At 49.1% G+C, this 20,098-nt stretch overlaps 1 protein-coding gene across 1 annotated transcript in view; it reads left to right on the top strand.

The window, feature by feature from the left end:
• Positions 1 to 17,308, top strand: part of Tmem44 (transmembrane protein 44) — a 33,821-nt gene extending 16,513 nt beyond the window's left edge. Inside the window, exons 9-11 of the mRNA XM_050159909.1 lie at positions 5,769 to 5,927; positions 12,561 to 12,593; positions 15,704 to 17,308. Coding sequence (XP_050015866.1) covers positions 5,769 to 5,927; positions 12,561 to 12,593; positions 15,704 to 15,814 — 303 coding nt within the window. The 3' untranslated portion in view covers positions 15,815 to 17,308. The remainder of the gene's footprint in view (positions 1 to 5,768; positions 5,928 to 12,560; positions 12,594 to 15,703) is intronic.
• Positions 17,309 to 20,098: the final 2,790 nt, after the last annotated feature.

Genomic DNA, 20,098 nt, shown 5'->3' with positions numbered 1-20,098 from the left:
GTTTGTTGTTGCTCTTTTCATTCTCTCTCTGTTTGTTTCTCTGTTTCTGTCTGTCTCTCTGTCTCTGTCTCTGTGTTTATGTGTGCACGCGCGCATGCATGAGCACACGTGTGTGTGTGTGTGTGTGTGTGTGTGTGTGTGTGTGTTGTAATAAGAGCGGCGGGGCTGCGTCCCCGCACCCCGGCCGCCTGCTAGCTTATGCTCCGAAATAACAACACACAAACTGTATTCTTTTAAACACTGCTTGGCCCATTTCTATCTAGCCTCTTCTAGGCTAATTCTCACACCTGGACTAGCCCATTTCTAATAATGTGTATAAGCACCCCAAGGTGCGCTTATCGGGAAGATTCTAGCCTACATCCATCCTGGGTTGGAGCTTCATCACGTGTGTCTGAGAGAGGAGAGCTATCGCGTCTCTGAGCTCACTTCCTCTTCCTCCCAGCATTCTGTTCTGTTTACTCCACCCACCTATGTTCTAACCAATAAAATGGGCCAAGCCAGTTTCTTTATTAGCCAATGACCTTCCTCCATCATGTGGGGGGGGGCAGAAGAGGACATTGGAACTGGAGTTACAGGCAGTTGTGAGCTATATGATGTGCGGAGGGGCTGGGATCTGAACTCGGGTCCTCCAGAAGGCAGCATGTGCTCTTAGCTCCTGATCATCTTTCCAGACCTGCTGCTTGTTTTCTTAATGACTGCCATTCTGACTGGGGTCATATACATTTTCAATGTAATTTTAAATTAAGAATTCTCTGGTGGATAGTGAGGTTGAATACTTTTTTGTATGTTTATTGATCACTTATATTTCATCTTTTGTGGACTGTACATTTCATTAGAATATTTATTGACTGAGTTGATTGGTTTCTTATTGTTTAGTTTTTTCACTCCTTTGTATATTCCAGATGTTAATACCTGATGTATAGATTGTCAGCATTATTATTATATAGTCCAGAAAGTAATGTCCGTTGGCAAAGGTTTTTCTCCCCTCCAGTAGGCCGTCTCTTTATTTGATGAACTATTTCCATTGCAGTTCAAAAGCTTTTTAATTTTATAAGGTTTCATTTATCATCTCCTCAGCGACTGGAATCCTATTCAGAATATCCGTGCCTGTGCGTGGATCCTGAAGTCTTTGCCCACTTTTCCTCTAAGGATTTCAGAGCTTTAGGTCTTACGTTAAGGGCTTTGGCTCATTTGGAGCTGCTGATCTTCATCTTGTTGTTTTGCTTTTGTATTAGGTTTTTGTTGTAGTTGTGATTTTGATTCTTTTCTTTCCCTTGAGATGGGTTCTTAGCTTACAATGAAGCTACATAGACCAGGCTGACCTTGAACTCACAGAGCTCTTGCAAATCCAGCACCATCCACATAAGGGACTTGAGCACCCCGAGTTCCAGTGTCCATGACAGTCCTGGAAGGAGTCACCATTTTGAGGGATGACTGTGCTTTCTAGGCAATTATGAGATGGCAAAGACTTCCTCCTGGTTTCTCTTGCCCTTAATTTAAAATAATCCATATGCCAAAGAGACATGTTTTGGTCCCTCCTTCATTGTATATGAAAGCCGGAGAGGAGACGGAAGTCAGATCACCAGGTGTGGTGTCCAGATGTCATTCTAAGAGTAGTGACACCTGGGAAGGCTGTGAGTCTAAGATCAAGGTCACCCATGCCTGTCTGAACCATCCTTAGGTGGCAGATAGGCAGAGAGTTGACTAGCAGCGGCTGGTCCATAGGGGTCACTATAAATCTCGAAAAGAGTGGTGAGGCTTTGGGCTAAGGCTGGAGTCCATGGAAAAGCAGAGGGCCGTAAGTACGGTTGGGGAAGGGGCTGCAGGGCTCTGGCTTGTCTTCTGGGTGTTCAAGAGGGAGAGGGCTGGGAAAGGAGTGACGGGAAGTTCACCCCCTCATCCCACTCTTCTCAGATACCTTGGCCTGCTCACCAGTGACTTCCGAGCTGCTGAGTCCTCAGTGGTTTCTGTCTGAGACTCAGTTGCCTCTGCTGCTGACTCTCTGGCCCCAACCCCGTTTTCTGCCACCTTCACACCCACTCATGGTTAGCTTGCCCTTAGAGTGAGACTGTCTCGAACCTGTCGGGGAGTGCTCCCCCCTGGCAGACCCCAGTTCCACTGCCCACTCCTATAGCTCATGCTGACTCCCAGGAAGCATCTGTTCCTCTCCCCTTACTTCCGGTCCCAGATGCCTGTTCTGGTCACAGCCCCCCATGGCATCTCACACTTACTACATCCACACCCAGCTCAGGCCTTCCCTGCCCAGATGGGCTCCTTCTGCATCACAGGAAGTAGTGTCCCCATCTGTGCGGTGGCTCAAGCCCCAGAGTCCTCTCTCTCTTCCCCTCGCTCCATCCCCTTCCTGCCCAGCCCATTTGACAGTCCTGCAAATGCTTCTCTTAGAATAGCTAATGACACCTCTAGTCCTGTACTGGAGAGGTGAGGCAGAGGATTGCTCTGAGTTCAGAGTCAACCTGGGCACACAGCGAGTTCAACACCCAGGACATAATGAAAGTCTGCCACAAACAAAACAAAATAATGCCTTGGCCGTGTGTCAGCAACCCGGGCAGCACACAAAAGGTCTCAAAAAAGGGAGGGGGTTCTTACGGCAAACAGCTGTCCGCTGGCTCTCCTCTGTTGCAATGCCTGTCCCACCCTGCCATCTACACCAGCAACCAAAAGGGTTGTTTATGCTTTGCTTTTGGTTTGCTTGGGGGTTTTGTTGGTTTGGTTGTTGTTTATTTATTTGTGACAGCTCTGTAGGGGAAGCTATCCTGAAACTCAGTTTCTCCTACCTCAGGCACTGTGGTTGTAGGTGTGTGCCCACATACCAGGCAGGAAAGTTCTTTTACAAATGTAACTTACATCTTTCAAAATGCATTGGTTATTGTGTGTGTGTGTGTGTGTGTGTGTGTGTGTGTGTGTGTGTGTGTGTGCAGGAGCCCATGAAGGCAGAAAGAGAGTGTCAGATCCCCTGGAGCTGGAGTTATGGGGTAGTGGTGAGCCCCATGTAGGTGTTGGGATCCGAACTTGAGTCCCCCGCCAGAGCAGCAAGTGCTCTAAACCACGGAGCCCTCTCTCCAGCCCCATAACTGACATCTTAACCTGCCTTGCTTTAAAACACTTCTCTGGCTTTCTCTTTCACACAGAGTAAAATCTGTTCTGCCCTCTAAGGGTTCTCAGCAAAGCCCTGGTCACCTTTTTACTTTTCTGCACTGACTTTCTCCTGGAGCCTAGAATTTGCATGTCATGGGCCCTCACTCAGTACAGGTGCATTTTGACCACGCAGCTCAGTGGCGTGGCTCCTGTGCAACTAGGTGGTGGACACTGGCGCCCGGAGGACAGCTAGGTTGACCCTTTGCCGGGTTACTTATTGGTGACTCCCTCTGCCCCGTCGAAGTTCAGAGAGAATCAAAACACGAATTTATAGTGGAGAGCCCGCTAGAGCCATGAAAGCATTCTTTTGACCAGAGGGAGAGAAGAGTGGGTGGGGGGAAGGGCTCGGGAATGATTATTTATTTGTTTGTTTGTTTGTTTGTTTGTTTGTTTGTCTGTTTAGGTTTTTTGAGACAGGGTTTCTCTGTAGCTTTGGAGCCTATCCTGGAACTAGCTCTTGTAGGCCTGCCTCTGCCTCCCAAGTGCTGGGATTAAAGGCGTGTGACACCGCCACCCGGCCTGATTTTTAAATCACAGCTCTTAGAAAAAAAGCGTCAGAAGTTTTTCTGGGGTGGGACCTGGGCTGTGACTTCTACTTTGAAGCCCTGGGTTCCATCGCCAGCACTGTAGAAAAGAAATTATGGAATTGTGTTCCCCTTCAGCCACCTCACACCGATATTAGGGAACTGCGTCCTTACTACCCCGTGTCCCCCATCCCTACCCACGCACTAGGGCTGTGCGCCTCCCCGTTTCTCCCACACTGAAACCCCACCACCAGGGCGCTTTACCCAGCCTCTTCCACCTATGTCCACCAGAGGGCGAGAAGGGCCGAGGCCATGCGGACCAACAGCTCCACAGTCAACAGGGAAGTTTGAAACCCTCGTTCATTTGTTGATTTTGGGTGTACATCTGCCCCCCCCCCCCCGAGATTATAGGAATTATTCTGTTGCCTAGGAGCCAGCCGCTTCCCCGCTCCACCCACAGGTTTCTATTTCAGCTCCCGTCTTCCGAGGGCAGCAGGGTGGAGCCCTACCTGTGTTCAGAGCGGGGCCGCGCACAGCGCAGGGCCGCGTACAGAGCGGGGCCGTCGTTCCCGTGCCGACTCTCTCCATCTGGCTCACTGATTCACAGGCAGGGGTGCGTGCAATCCTCCTAGGACTGAGCCCTCATTATCAGGCCCAGAGCGTTTCCATCGGGCCCCTTTGTCGTGGCTGAGATCACCACCCTCGTCTACTGGCTGGGAAAAGAGAACCAAAGAGGACAGATTTCCTCTGGAGGTGACACAGCCTTTCAGAAAGCTCTGGTGGAGGCTGCGTGTGCGGCCGTGCAGTTGTGCCATGGTCACACACACAGCATACAGGGGTCAGTTCTGCCCTTTCCACCATGTGGGTTCTGGGGGATCAAGCTCAGGTCACCAGGCTTGCGGGCAAGCACCTTTACCTGTTGAGTCACATTGCCAGACCGATGTACAGCCCAAGCTAGCCTTGAATTTATAATCCTCCTGCCACTTCCTCTTCAGTAGATCCTACCAGCTGGGCCACCACACACCCTCTCCTTTTCGTTACTGTTATTCGAAGAGACCATCGTAAGCCTGGAACTTGCCGCGCAACTGAGTATTGCATGAAACTCCTGGGTTCTTGCCTCCCTCTTATGTGCTGGGATGAAGGGCACAAGCCGTACCCTGGCAGAAACCCGGAATGTTGCACGGCTCTGAACGTCCTGCAGGGGGAGCTTTTCTGCTTGCTCTGTGGAGAACAGAGGGGTCAGGGAGGTTGAAGATAGATGACAGATAGATCCCAGTTCTCCCACCACACCTCACATGCTGCTCTGGTGTGAGCTGAGAATGCCTCAGTAGAATGTGTTTTAGCCGTCCGGGTTACAAACGAACACCCCCTTTCATCCGGAAATTCCTAGAGATTCTCTGAGTCCCCGGAAATCTTAAATGTCTGCCCGTGTCCGTTATTTTTCTATTGCTTCGCGGAAACACCGTGACCAAGGCAACTTATAGAATGAAGGGTGTTATCTGAGCTTCCAGTTCTAGAGAGAAGGCGTCCAGAATGGTGAGGGCAGCTGTGTTCAAAGGGGGCCAGATGGAGAGAGTCGGCCCGGGAACGACGGCCCTGCTCTGTACGCGGCCCTGCGCTGTGCGCCGCTCCCTCTGAACACAGCTGGCCACTGGAAACGGGGAGCTCAGCTCATCCCTAGAACTGCAGACACGAAGCAGAGAGAACTATCAGTGGCGCGAATCTAAAGTATCAAACGTCACCCCACTGGTGTACTTCCTCCAACAACTCCCCACCTCCTAAACTGCCCAGACTGTCACCTAGTATTCAAAAGCCTGAGACTACAAGGGCCACTGCCCTGGTGTGGCTGTATGTAGTCAGCGCGGACTGGAAAAGCGAGAGAATTCAAAGCCCCGAGTGCACACTAGTAAGGGACTGTTCAGTGGACTCCAAAAATCTAAAATGCTGCTGTCTGTGGGATGAGGGTCCAGGGACCCTGCAAGCACACACATTCCTGCCTCGGGAACCCCGAAGTGTATGCTCGCTTTGTACGCTGGCAGGTGAAGTGAGTCAAGTGTCTTCACCCACCCTTTCCTTCGTTCCCTGCAGCCTGGCTGTGGTGCCACCAGACTACCTGGTGACGGACAGACGGTGACTGGAGATGCCGCCTTGCAGGAGCCGCCCTCATACCCTCCCATTCAGGTCATCCAGGCCAGAGTGTCTTCCGGCAGCTCCTCCGAGGTCTCCTCCATCAACTCCGACCTGGAGGTACAGGGCCTGCCGGGTGGGCGGGTTCGCGGGTGTGTCATCTACCAACCCTTGCTGGGCCTCCTTGAGATTGGCGTGCTTTCTAACCCTGCCTTCTTAACCTCGAAGCTGCTAATCACGAATGAAGCCCTGCATGGCTCCCACGGTCTGTGGAGAAGCTTCTCAAACTCTATGGTTGGGATGGTCAAGGGAATACTGAGTGTTGGGGTCCATTTCTCCTAGATGCATATCCAGGTCCTTCCTACAGGAAAAAAAAAAAAAAAAAAGCAAGGGTAATCCCTTAAAAAGCCTCCATGGTTTAGGATGGGTGGCTTAGGCTGTAACACCAGCGCTCAGGCAGCTGAGGCATGAGGATCATGAGTTCAAATCCAGCCTGGGCTACGTATGAACCTGTTAGAAGGAAAGGAAAGAGGGAAAGAGAAGGGAAGGCAAGAAGGTTGGTACCAGTGTTTCCCTGCCCATCTGACCGTAGAAGAGTTTCTTTACCCCAAAGAAACGGGAACCCATGATGCCGGTGCTGACCCACATGGGCAGGACCTATGGGAAGCGGCATGCCTAGCCCCCATCTCACTTTGTGTCTGAACGGGATGCATGTCACACCAGGGATGCCGAGAGGCGTAGCTCCCACATGTTCTGTCACCCTAGATTCTGGTTCTGTAAATCCCAACCTCATTCAACAAGGGGGTTACATTCGTATGAGGCCAGAGGAGAGCAAGGACGGCATAGGGGTCACGTGTATGTTGAAGATGGTTGCCGTCTGGCATTTTTGGTGGAGGAATGACTGAATTTTGCATCCTAGGCTTTTGGGTGTTGAATGCCCCTTTGTGGGGTGATGGTAGTCAGCAGTAAGAACGCTGAGTTGTGGTTTGGGTTTGGTTTGATTTTTAATGCCCTTATTTGGCAAAATAATCATAATTTGCTCAGAATCTGAAAATTAGTCAGACTTATGCTGTACCCTGAAATCCAAAACTCAAGACCTTCTGACTGTGAGGTAAACCAGCTTCCTTAGTGTGATATTCCAGCCCTTTCTAGACTGTGCACAATGCTGTCTCTGTTTGTAACTAGTGTTCTGTCCTGGCCACTCCGTTCCCTGTCCCAGACCTCTGGACTGTTCTTCCTGGGTTCCCTCTAGCCCCATTTCCATGGGTCAGAATTTTACCCAGAGGCCTGCTTCTGTGAACTGTTACCCCAGGACCAGTGGCTCCCTCCACCAGCTGCCCAGAGCCTGTTGTCCTGCCCACGTCCATAGGTGACCACGGTCTGATGAGTGTGGGTGTCTCCCGGTCCCTCACTCCTAGAACAGCTGGTGGCTGAGAGCTGGGTTGTGCACCCACTGGGGCCTTATTCCTAAACTGAGTCTGGTAATGGTTGTGACCCCAAGAAGCCTGGAGCTGGCAGCCTCCACAGATGCCTGTGGCAGAAGGAACTGCAGAGCGAGCCCGGGGCAGACAGGGACAGGAGGGCCCACGGGGGAATAGGAAAATACTTACTCTGTGGACTCTCTCCCCGTCCTGCAAAAGCACTTGTTATCCGTCTTGGACATTGCTGGAGCCTGCCCTTGTCGCTGGTCTGGGCCGCTTCTCTGCCCCTTCTTTCCCTCCTTTACAGTCTCACAGTCTTTAGAAGTCCATTGCTTAAAAGCAGGGACATCCTTGCTGTGTTGGTATCTCATGCCCGCAATCCCAGCACTCAGGCAACTAAAGCTGGAGGACCACTGAAGGTTCGAGACCAGCCTGGACTACACAGGGAGATCCTGACTCAACACAAAACAGGAAGTGAAATATATGTTAATTCTTCGAGTCCACACTAAGCAAGTGGCCCTGGCTGTGTCTGCCCACATTAAATGATTAATTTGTAAATCGGGTGGTAGTGGTGAACATCTTTAATCCCAGCACTCAGGGGGGGGGGGGGCAGAAGCAGGTGGATCTCTGAGAGTTCCAGGCCAGCCTGGTACAGAGTGAGTTTCAGGACAGCCAGGACTTACACAGAGAAACCCTGTCTCTCAAAAAAACAAACAACAAACAAAATTCTCATCCTTTCTATTTCCCCATTGCTTTGTTTATTTCTGGGGACGGAACCCACAGAACTGAGCAGCCTACAGGAGCACCCTGCTGTTGAGCCATTATCAGACCCGTGTCTTCTAAAAACTCATTCAGTACTCGGGACTACGCTGCTCCGAATGAGCTTGTCCCCCATAGGTTCATAGATTTAAATGCTTTCTTCCCAGTTGGTGGCTCTATTTGGGAAGGGTTAGGAGCGTGACCTTGGTGGAGAAGGCGTGTCACTGGTGTGGACTTGTGTCTCCCTCTGCCTCATGCTTGTGCCTCAAGATGTGGGCTCTCAGCTGCTCCAGCACCATGCCAGCCTGTCTGTGTGGTGAGATGCCGTGTAATACACATGTGGAGGGCAGAAAATATGGAGCGCATAAAGAGAGTGAAGAAGAAAATTAAAATCAAGCACTTGACTCACTAACCAACTGTCACCTCCTCCATGCCGTTGGTTTGGGGAGCCGTGTTCCTTAAAGAACTTGGTTTGTTGGCTACTAAGTGAGATCAGAAAGGCGGCTGTTAGCAGATGATGCAACCATACACTTTACCTCGGCTTCTGGTCAGTCATTCAATAAACATTTTCTGAGCGTGGGCATTTGAAGGAAAAATACACAAGGCCAAAGGGACTGGCCTGAACCTGCCCACAGGCAGGCAACTGCAGTGCCTCTTGGCCACAGTGACTCAGATCCTCTTTGCACATGCCCTCAAATGGACGTGGGGGTCAGAGTCAGGTCTCACCTCTCTCATCCCTAAGCTGGTATCATCCACATACTCAATAGCATGCAGCTCGGACATCCAGGGTAGCTCTCCTCCCTCTTGGGAAGCCTCTGCCCCTGCCCTGCCCCTCCTCTCTGCATGCTACTGAGTGTCCTTCTCCCATCTCCCTGGCTTGAATCTGTCAATCATCACCCAGGCTTCACTTTGATCCCATTTGATGCAATCTAGGAGAATCATACTTATTTGTCTCTCTCTGGCCAATGTGAAAATGTGAACCCTGGAAAGTCTGGTACCATCTTACTTCCCTGGCCTTGGGGACAGTCACTTCTCCTCAAATATAGGAGGGAGAAGTTAGACAGATGGTCTCCAAGAGTGAACCACAGTTCCCACAGTCTGTACCTTAGACCTAGAAGGTGGCCTTATTTCCTCAACACTTTTAGCGCCCCCTTCATCCTCAGGAATAGAAGAAATGATACCACCTGCTGTGCAGACAAGAGCTAGCCCATGCTTCTTGGTTTCAGAAACACGAGAAAGCATGTTTTAGGAAGCTTGTGAGTTGAAACACTGTGTGCTATGTTCCCAGGATCATGGTCCTGAAAATTAGCCGAGAATGCATGGAGCCAGGTATGGTGGCCGCACCTGAAGGTCTAGTCCTTGGGACTCGGATGCTGGTTCAGTGACACATCAAGATCCTGTCCCAGAGGATAAAGACTGTGGACCTGTTTATTGTGTACAAAAGGGACAAAGATTCCGCACAGTTTGATCTTATTGCAGTGTACATAGAATACACATATGGCATCATTATACGTACAGCGTAACTGTGATAATTGTTCTCAGAAGGTTATTCAATAACTGTTCAGAGAGAAAATCTCCCAAGGATAGAATATGGACCACGCTTGCATGCACACGTGTCTCTGTGTGTGTGTGTGTGTGTACTTTTAAACATTTATTTCTATTTTTATGTGTATGAACATTTTCCTGCATGTGTCTTTGTACCACATGCATGCAGTGCCTGAAGAGTCCAGTAGAGGGCACTGTATCCCCTGGAGTTAAGTGAAGCACCATGTTGGTGTTGGGAATCAAACCTGGGTCTTCTAGAAGAGGTGTTGTTGCTCTTAACTGTTGAGTCATCTTTCCAGTCCCTGGTGTGTATATATTTTATTTTGAGGAGTCTTTTTTTTTTTTTGAGTCCTATGTAGCCTAGGTTATGTAACTGAGGGTGGCCTTGAAGACTTCCGATTCTCCTCCTTCACCTCCTAGTGCCAGCTGGGATGTTTTGTTTTGTTTTATTTTTTCTGTGAGAAAAAAAAGCATCTTTTTATTTTCTTTTGTTGTTATTCTTGAAATAGGGGAAAGGCCTAAAACATTTTATTTATTGTTAGTCTTTTGGGAGGAGAGACTTCTGTTACAAAGATTTGAGTTAACTGGGCTTAGGATTTTGTAATCATTGGCTTAAAATGATGATTTATAAGCCAGGTGTGGTGTTGCTTGTAATCCCAGCACTACAGGCAGAGGCAGGAGGGGTGCCTGTTTGAGGTTAGTTTGAGCTACATTACCCGGTCTTAAAAACAAACAAAAAAAAAACCCACTAACTACTCCTTCCAGCAGAGGGCGCTCTTCTTAAATTTTATGCTGTCCCTGGTGTAGGCCGCTTGGAATGACTTTCAAAGTTTCATTTCCACCCAGCTGGGAGACCCAAGCCTACTTATTGGTTTGCTTGGCTTTAAATAAACTTTTTATTCTGGAATAATTTTGGATGTACAGAATTTTCTTTTTTTCAAAATTAGCACAAATTTCCCATGTGCCCTTTTTCGCCCAGCTGCCTCTGTTAGCGTCTTACACAACATGCTACATTTAGCAAAGCTAAGAAATGAACTCAGTATGTTTCTACCAGCTGGAGTCCAGGCTCTGCTTGGATCTCGGCAGTTGCCCAGCGGCTGGATTTGGTCCAGGACAGCGCACAGCACTCTGAGACATTCCTTAAAGGACTGAGCGCACGTTAACTGTAACACCGCAAACGGCCGTTTACATGTTGTGGGAATGTCCGTATTTCTCTAAGGAAAAGCAAAGCGCTTTTGAATTTGACTTCTCTTCTCATTCCCATCATACCTTCAAGTTATGGAGCTTTCTCGGCGCCTGCGTTATACCAGTTTAGTAGTTTGTACCTCTTCCAATGCATGTTTTCCACTTGTTTCCGAGAAGAAAGTCATGTAAAGCTGGGTGGAGTCGCTGGCTGCAGTGTGTCTATGCTGCTGATTTGTTTCTGAACGTTTCCTCTCCCTTAGGGAGAAAGAAAGGTGACCATTGGCAGGGAGGAGGCAGGGAGGAGGATGAACAACAATGATAGATATATATTCCAGCTTAGAAAGGAAGGTGCATGTCAGCCAATCATAGTGATGCAAGCCTGTAATCCCAGCGCTGGGGAGGCTGAGGCAGGAGGATGACATGTTTCATGCCAGCCTCTGCTACACCCTGAGAGCCAGTTACACAGAACGGACTTAAATGATTGAAAATAAAAAGACGAATGGCAGCTAGGGGTGCAGCTCTGGGAGCGTTAATGCACAGGCCAGGTTTGGTGCGTCACCTAACATCCCAGCTCTTGAGGCTGCCACATGTTCAAGGCCAATCTGAGCTATACTATGAGACCTCATCTCATAAAAAAATAAAATAAAATAAAAAAAAGGAAAGAAAAGAAAACTGAGGTTTAGCATGCGTGAGGCCCTGAGTTTCAGGATAAGTACCCCCTCTCTGCAAAATGAGATGATTGCTAAGGATTCTGCACTGAGGTTAGCTGGGGCTACTTGGAGATTGTATTAGGTTTAGTCATGACATTGGAATAAGGATTTATCTACAGAAGCATTCTAAGTTATTCGCAAATAAAAATGATTTACTTTAAGACACCAGATTAGAAGATGGGGAGCAGGCGGTCCCGCTGGCATTCGTTATTCTTTTGCCTTTGTGTATGGCTAAAATACCCTATCATTAAAGCATTGAAAATGTAAAGAGTTGGCCAAGCCAGGTCTGTCATCACACGCTAGTGACCCAGCATTTGGGAGGTGAAGGGAGGAGGATGGAGGCCAGCCTCAGCTGTACAGCGAGTTTGAGGCCAGCCTTGCCTACGGGAGATCCTGTCTCAAACAAACAAAACCAAAAACCGAAACACAACAAAAGACTCGAACAGAAGAAGCTTTGTTTCTGAAGTCCATCGCCTGCGGCGTTGTCTACTAGACACCACAAACAGCCTGTCAGCTTAGACTCCTAGCACTTGGGTCAGAAACGCAGGCCTTTGGGAACCGAATGGAGAGCTGAGGAGCGAGGCAGACAGTCTGCACTTGCTCCTGCAGGATCCTGAGTCAGGCATATTTGAGGCTTGGAGTGGAACCAGCCATGCAGCAGATGCCAAGTAAGGGAGAGTGTGAGCTGCTTGGCAAAGCCCAGGGGTGGAGTTTTTATTTGCGCCTCTTTCTTAAGAGGTTTACGGGTTTGCATTGGCTCATCCCTGCTATGTGGTTAATAAATAGAAGATTTACTGTTATTATTACTATTATTAGAACCGCCACCACTACCACCCGTAATTTCTAATTATAGTAATTGTGAAGTGTCTGGGAGTCGTTTCTTCCAGAACCCCAGCCCTGCATAACCATGGTGGGCTTATTTTATTTGATCATTTAACTAACTTACTAAATGAATTACTCTGCTAATAGCGACCGCCTTCTGCTTGCTGGAACCTTGTCTTTCCCCCCACCCCCACCCCGCAGTCATCCAAGGCTCTGACTCCCGGCTCTGAGCTCAGGGGCTGGCTCTGGGCTCTGCTCTGTGGCCCAGGATGGGGTCTGTTCAACACTCTGTCTCTCTTTTTATCCTACAGCAGAAGTATTGGGAAGCCCTAAACTCGGAGCAGGTACGGACAAGCACTTGGTTTCTTTCTGGAGGGACTCCCTCTTGGATGGAGGACATGATAGTTTTTTGGGTTTTTTGTTGTTGTTTAAAAAAGGGCGGGGGGGGGGGGGCTGTGGGCTGGAGATGCAATTCAAAAGAGGGCCTGCCCGGTACAGCCTACTCCCAGCACTGCAAAGTGAATACATGAGAAACAAGAAAGCTCGGGAGGATAGTCTGGCGACCCGTGGGGCTCGAGGACTATCTTTACAAGGTCTTTTCTGCACTGGGAAGTATTCAGAACCAACTGACTCAACTGGGGAAGAATTCAGTATAACCCAATGAGGAAACCCAGTCTGTCAGGGTCTGTGAGCTGTGGAGTAGCTGCAGGTCGCGTGTGGTATTTGGGGTGTGGCTGCAGCGGTTATGAGAAACAGCCTCACACCACACGTTGGCCATTGTCTTTCTGAGACCGCATGCAGCTGGCAGTCTCCTCGCTGGCAATAACAGATAAGCATATTTGGTGACAGCTACCTGTGCCTGTCATCACCCAGAACTGTTCGTGACACAAATTCATGCTCTGCCTTTTTTTAATTTTCCTTTTTTTGTCTTTTGTTTTATTTTTTTAAATATTTATTTATTATGTATACAATATTCTGTCGGTGTGTGTGCCTGCAGGCAGAAGATGGCACCAGATCTCATTATAGATGGCTGTGAGCCACCAAGTGGTTGCTGGGAATTGAACTCAGGACCCTTGGAAGAGCAGGCAATGCTCTTAACCTCCGAGCCATCTCTCCAGCCCCCTTTTGTTTTATATTTTGAGACAGGTTTTCTTTCTGTATTCCTGGCTGTCCTGGAACTCACTTTGTAGACCAGGCTGGCCTCGAACTCACAGAGCTCCACCTGGCTTTGCCTCCCGAATGCTAGGATTAAAGGCATGAGCTACCACCGTCCTGGCTTTATGCCTTCTTCTAATTATTTTTTATTGCTCAAAGCAGCTCAACACATTGTCCTACAGAAAGCAGACTCTAAATGCCTTCTAAGATGTAATCTACATTAAAGGGCTCACCCGCTCAGAGCGCTCAGACTTTCTGTTCATGAGCATGTGAGTCCATCAAGGTTAGCAAGAACAATTTACGCAGTATTCAGAGGTGGAACGGCGGTGTTCGAACATCTAGGAAACACTGCAGTGACTTGTTAAGATGTTAACTCGTGAGTCTCAGCCCACCAACCATGGCTGCAGAGCCTGTGGCGTCCGTTCAATGACTCCTGGAGCATTGTCAGTCCAGAGCGTGTTCTGAGATGTCAGATCTAGGACTGAGGTCTGCGCTTGCCCACTGTGTTCATCGAAAGTGCCCTGGCCATCCTTAGAGGACAGAACAGGCCCCTGCTGCTGAGCAGGTGGCTCTGAGGCTAAGAGCAACTGAGTTATTTTATGTAGAATCTTTAGTGTCTGGAAAGGGTTTGGTTAGAGGTGCCACGTCTGCAGTCACAACTACACAAGAAGTTTGCACAAGCCCAGATAGGTACAGAGCGCTGAGCTGCAGGAACCGAGTTATCTCAGTGCCAGATCTGCGGGGTCGCTGGGCTGCAGGAGTCTTTTTAACATGGTGTGTGTGTGAGTTTTTGTGTGTGTATGCCTGTGTGTGAGTGCATGCATGTGTTTTGTGTGTGTGCATGTGTGTATATGTGTGTGCCTGTGTGTGTATGTCTGTGTGTGCATGTGTGTATGCCTGTGTGTGTGTGCATGCGTTTGTGTGTGTGCATGTGTGTGCGTGAGAGAGAGAGACAGAGAGAGCAGGCACTCATGGAGGTTAACAGAGAGTTCTCTCCCTTCACATGGTCTCAGGGGTCAGATCCGTACTGTCAGACTTGGCAGCATGCACCTTTTACCCACTAAGCCACCTCACTGGCTCTCAAGTGGTGAAGTGGCTTTCTAAATATATATATTGCTGGGTGGTGGTGACGCACACCTTTAATCCCAGCACTCATGAGGCAGAGGCAGGCGGATCTCTGTGAGTTCAAAGCCAACCTGGTCTACAGAGTGCATTCCAGGATAACTAGGGCTATAACACAGTGAAACCCTGTCTCGAAAACAACAACAAAAAATTGTGTGTATGGAAAATTTTTGCCTGCATGTATGTCTGTGTACCACATGTATGCAGTGCCAAAAGAGCCAGAAAGGGGGATGGGATCAGATCTCTGGAATTAGAGTTACAGATGGTTGTAACAATGTAGGTGCTAGGAATGGAACTTGAGTCCTCTGGAAGAGCAGCAAGAGCTCTTACTGCTAAGCCATCTCTGGCCCGGAGCTGGCCTTTAAGCACTATAATCCTAGCACTCGGGAGGCAGAGGCAGTTCTAGGCCAGCCAGGTCTACAAAAGGAGTTCCAGGACAGGTACCAAAGCTATATAGAGAAACCCTGCCTCGAAAGGAAAAAAAAAAGTTGACCTTAGACATGTCTGCTCAGCCTCAAGCCGAGAGGAAAGACTTCATGGGGCAAAGGCGCAGCTCTGCTCGGCTCCTCAGGAACTCAGCATCTCCAGCAGGGCCAGGAAGATGTTCAAGGAGAGACTAGAGCTGCCCATAAGCAGATACGAATGAGTGGTGGAGCCATATCCAGTAGGGCTGAGAGCTCCCCGATAAAGCTTCAGAGAGTAACACTTGCTCCGGAAGAGCTGCTTCCATGGGCTGGAAAGGGAATTGAGTCTCTCTGCTCTCTTCCAGAGTGTTCCAAGGGCACTTGGGGGAAAGGCTTGGTGAGGGAAGTAATGGGGGAGATGGCAAGGGATGTGGGGCTAGTCTGCCCAGGGTGAGGGTGGCTGTTCTTTCATTCCTTCATTTAATGCTACACTGTGTGGGGGTCGTAATGCCAGTGTGAGGACAGGAGACGTAACAGTGGTAGAACACTTGCCTGGCATGCTCAAGGCCCTGAGTTCCATCCCAAGACCACCAAAATTAGTATATTCCTCTAATTGTAGAACACAGGCCGGGCTAGCTTGTGCTTACTGACTTCCCCTTGTCTTTGCTTGGGTCATGAGACCCAGGGTTGGGCTGTCATCTGGGGGTGGCCAGGCTGGAATAGTTGCAAAGGATCTGTCGCACCAAGATACCTTTTCTGTGTCGTCTCTACAGTGGGACCCTGAAGATGTCAACCTTGAAAGGAACAAGGACAACGTGGAGTTTGTTAGCTCACAGATGCACAGGGGCTCTTTGACTCCAGTGGATTTGACCTCTGACGACTGACCTCTCCAGAGCCAGTTCACCAGCTCAGAACTCAAGGTCAGGCATCTGCCAGTGGGACAACCTACAGTGCCACCCCTGGCAGAAGCAGAAGCTGCTGCAGAAGCTTTCCAAGGAGTGAGGACCCCCAAGCTGTCACTTGGCTTGGCTTGTCTACTCCATGGCTCAGAATGGAGCTAAGGCTGTGGGGCCACTAGACAGAGCTGCACAGGCCACCATTACTCTGATGATGAGAAGTTCGCAGATGAATCCTGTTTGTAAAGATAAGCTTCCTCCCAAAGGACATGGGGTCTATTGCCATGAGAGTCAAGCGTAAATACTGTTTGCTTAATAAGAGGGTCGGACTCGCCAAGTGCTACTGTTTGGACCTCAAAAGAATGCATTTGAGATTCAACTTAGCTCTGATGAGAGACTGGGCCCACAAGCTAGGGGACCTGGGCACATGCACAGGGACTGGCTTCTGCTGTCCAGTGCCTTCCATAGCTGCCACCACACGTTATATAGGACTGCCTGGTCAACTGAGCATTTGAAAGACATTGGCAGGGCAAGGACAACTGCTACGTGATCTTGGGAACAGGACCCCCTCCAGCGTGGCCAAGTCTGGGCTGGGTTCGCACAGTATGGGGTCTCATGTGCACGCAGGGGATACGGACACAAAGCAACGAGTGGTTTCAAGTATGGCGAGGCCATCGAAGGGTGGTTTTGATACCATGACCGTGATGAGTGAGGGGAAGAATGAAGGGAATGGGGTCAGGCGGGAGTGAACACTGGGTTGAGTGGATTAAAATATCTCAAGGTGGAGAACAGGAATAAGTCTGAATCCTAGCACAGAATTCTGCCACGAGGGGAACTGGGAGAAATGCCAAGAAACACAGCTCTGCTCGCAGCTGGCCCGTGACTGCCTGTGACTCAGCTGCAGCTGCCCAGTGTCTCCTTAGGGGCAATACAAATCCCCATGGTGTGAAGAACCGGGTGCTGGTGGAAGGGGTTGATTGTGCAGGTTTCCGCAGAGTGCCTAATGCCCTGTGACCTCTAAGCCAGAATTCAAAGCTGCTTTATCTGCTTTGAGCCCTTAGTTTTCTAGTGAGGGAGCTTGCCGAAGTCGGTGTTGCTTTGCCGTCTTCAGTCCTGCAGCTACTTTGAGGAAAGAGGATCATTGGGGCCCGGGGTGAAATGGAACATTCCAGCCCAGATCATAGCATAGAGGCAGTGAAGGGTGCGATCTAGTCAAGGAAGAAGCCTGGCATGGCCAGCATGGCTGGAGCCATATAATTTTGAAAAGAGAGAGCTGGGAAAGAATCAGGCTATGGAGACTAGGGTGTTAGTACCGAACGCTGTAACCATGCAAGAAGAAACCAAAAGAGGAAGGTGACTGACTTGCTCAAGTAGACTACAGTTAGTGAGTTTCTCATCCTTGAATTTTCATAAAGCAGAAATGTAATCATGGGTGCAGAGTGAACATGAGACACACGATTAAAGTATATTTCTTTAAAAAGGGGAGGGGGACTGTAAGAGGCCAAGATAACCTCCAGATCATGACCCCCGTCCTGCCCCTGCTTTCCAAGTGCTGGGATTCCAGGCCTGAGTCATTGCCGCCTCGCACTTTATAGATGAGGAAACATGTCTAGAAACTAACCAGAGTATTTGCCCACAGGTAGAAGTGGCCGTAATAATGACAGTGCAGGCCCTACTTGAACTCCTGGAGTCTGGGCATGCTATCTGTCCTGACGTCTGTATGATTTAGGGAGTGCTCTGATTACTACATTCTCTTAAAAGCTTGCCTGGGGGCCTGGGGCTCGGTTGGGTGAAGGCTTTCCTAACATGCACGAGCCCCTGGCTTCTGTCCTCAGTACAGCATGAAGGAGGTATAATGACGCACCTGGAATTGGGAGCGGAGCAGCAGGGTTAGAAGTTGAAGATTATCTACAGCAAAGGTCAGCACGGGATGTCTGAGACCCTGTCTCAAGGGAGGAAGGTAAAATACAACAGTATAGATCTTAAGAACTAATCACTTTCAACCCATCCAGACAGAGGTTTAATGAGGACGAGGACCATCTGATGATGTATGCACATCTGTTTCCATGAGAAATGAGTTACTAGCTTAAGGCGGCTCTGGGCCCAAGAGCATGACCAGTCTCCCATTCCTGGGGCTGCGTCAGTATGCTGTCCTCTTTCTGGGTCACAGTTTCCCCATCTATAACAAGAAAGGCCAAGCATGGTGGCTCACACTTGGGAAGCTGGGACAGGAGGACTTCCACAAGTTCAAGGTTAGCCTGGCTATCAAGACCAGGTCTCAAAAGACCAACAAACCAGGCTGAATGTGGTGGCATATGCCTTTAATCCCAGTACCCAGGGGACAGAAGCAGGAGAATCTCTGTGAGTCCGAGGCCAGCTTGGTCCAGGGCAATATAGTGAAACCCTACCTGAAACAAAACAACCAACCACCACTGACCTGGGCTACGGCTACAGCTCAACGCTGGAGTACTTGTCTAGCATGCATGGGCCCTTGGGTTTCATCCCTTCCATTTTCCTTTCATGAATATGCCAGTTAGCATTTCATACATAAGACTGACTTTATAAACAGAAAGAGATGTTATATGAAGGGAGATTTCATATACACCTTGAAAATAGGTATCACTATATAGTATATACTTTTGCTTCAATTTGTTATTTTTTGTGTATGTTGCAGCTGCACCAAGGAGCATGTATGGGGGTCAGAGTGACAACCTGCAGGTGTCAGTCCTCTCTCCACCATGTGGGTTTTGAGAATCGAATCAGGTTTCAGTTTTAGCAGCAAGCAGCTTTACCAGCTATACCCCACCACCACCTCCTGCTTCTATTTCACTACCCATTTAAGAGAAATACTAAAGCTAAGATATAGCTGAGTGGGATAGTAAGTGCTTGGCACGCCGGGCGGTGGTGGCACTCGCCTATAATCCCAGCACTTAGGAGGCAAAGGCAGGCGGATATCAGTGAGTCTGAAGCCAGCATGGTCTACAAGGCGAGTTCCAGGTCAGTCAGGACTACACAGAGAAACTCTTGACTCGAAAAACCAAGAGGGGGGAGGTGAACGCGTGGAATGCGCAAGACCCTGAGTTCAATTTCCAGCATCAAAAAAGTCAAAACCTTCTCAATACTTTAAAAGTTCTATGCGATTCCCTCCTTCACGTTCTGCAACGTGAACAGACATTAATCTGTATTCTTCCGCGCTCTCATCCTTTCTGAAGCTAAAAGGCCCATGCATGGTAACTGATGCTTCCGAGCAGGGTAGGTCGTTAAACTCCTAGGTTCCTGCTCCAGTCGCACCGGAACCCTGCGGGTCGCGGCCAGTGTTGGTGGCGGAGGCCCGCCTGTTTCTTCGTATCCCCCAGGGTCTGCAAGGCTCACTCTCCGAGGTCGTCGCAGCAGTGTCCTCTGGCAGCAGGGCTGCAATGAGCGGAACTAAACCGAAATAACAACTCCACTTGGGGCCATTTGCTCCACCGTGGGGCACTTCCGGAAAGAAAGGAAACCCGCAAAGCTGGCGCATGCGCATACCCTGCAGCCACCGCCTCTGCGAGCCACGCAGACTCATGTACTCTGCCTGGGTGTCTCTGGCATCTCCCACTAGGTTTTTAAAAAGATAGTTCCAAGGCTGTTTTTGTCGTGCACTTGCGACTCACCGATAGCCTAAAGCTGTACTGCAAACCATTCTACCTAAGTACATTCAACTTTTTTTTTTTTTTTTAAAAAAAAGCGCAGGTGCATGATTTAACAAAAGAAAATCAGATCGTGCCAAAGTTTATAAGGAAGACAACAGTGCTCTGCCCACTCCCAACAGCCCCACTTTCATCTTCCATTTGGGTGTTTTGTTTTGCCGTCAGAAACAGACACTCGTGTCTTTGCACAATGTCAAAATGTATTCAGTAAGAGTAAATTCAAAACCTACTCGGAAGTCTAGATTTCCCTTGGTAGCAGACACCTGGTAAACACAGGTTTGTTTGTTTTATTTTGACCTTAATTGCTAACAATAACTCTCAGATCACACACTGCCTATCACCATGTAATTGTATATCTGCTGTATGTGTGAGATACAGAATAGGTACAGGGACGGCAGAGTCGGGCTTCGCTGGAGGCAGAGGCAGACAGCTGGTACCAATGCAGCGTTATGGCAGATGATTAGATAGATAGATAGATAGATAGATAGATAGATAGATAGATAGATAGATAGATAGATAGATAGACAGACAGACAGACAGGTGGGTGGAGAGAGAGAGAGAGAGAGAGAGAGAGAGAGAGAGAGAGAGA

Source organism: Alexandromys fortis, unplaced genomic scaffold (genome assembly GCF_014885135.2).
Source record: "Alexandromys fortis isolate MF-2015 unplaced genomic scaffold, M_Fortis_MF-2015_v1.1 scaffold_119, whole genome shotgun sequence".
NCBI classification, from domain to species: Eukaryota; Metazoa; Chordata; class Mammalia; order Rodentia; family Cricetidae; genus Alexandromys; species Alexandromys fortis.
The sequence above is the reverse complement of the archived record's forward strand: the minus strand, read 5'-3'. Positions and strand labels throughout refer to the sequence as shown.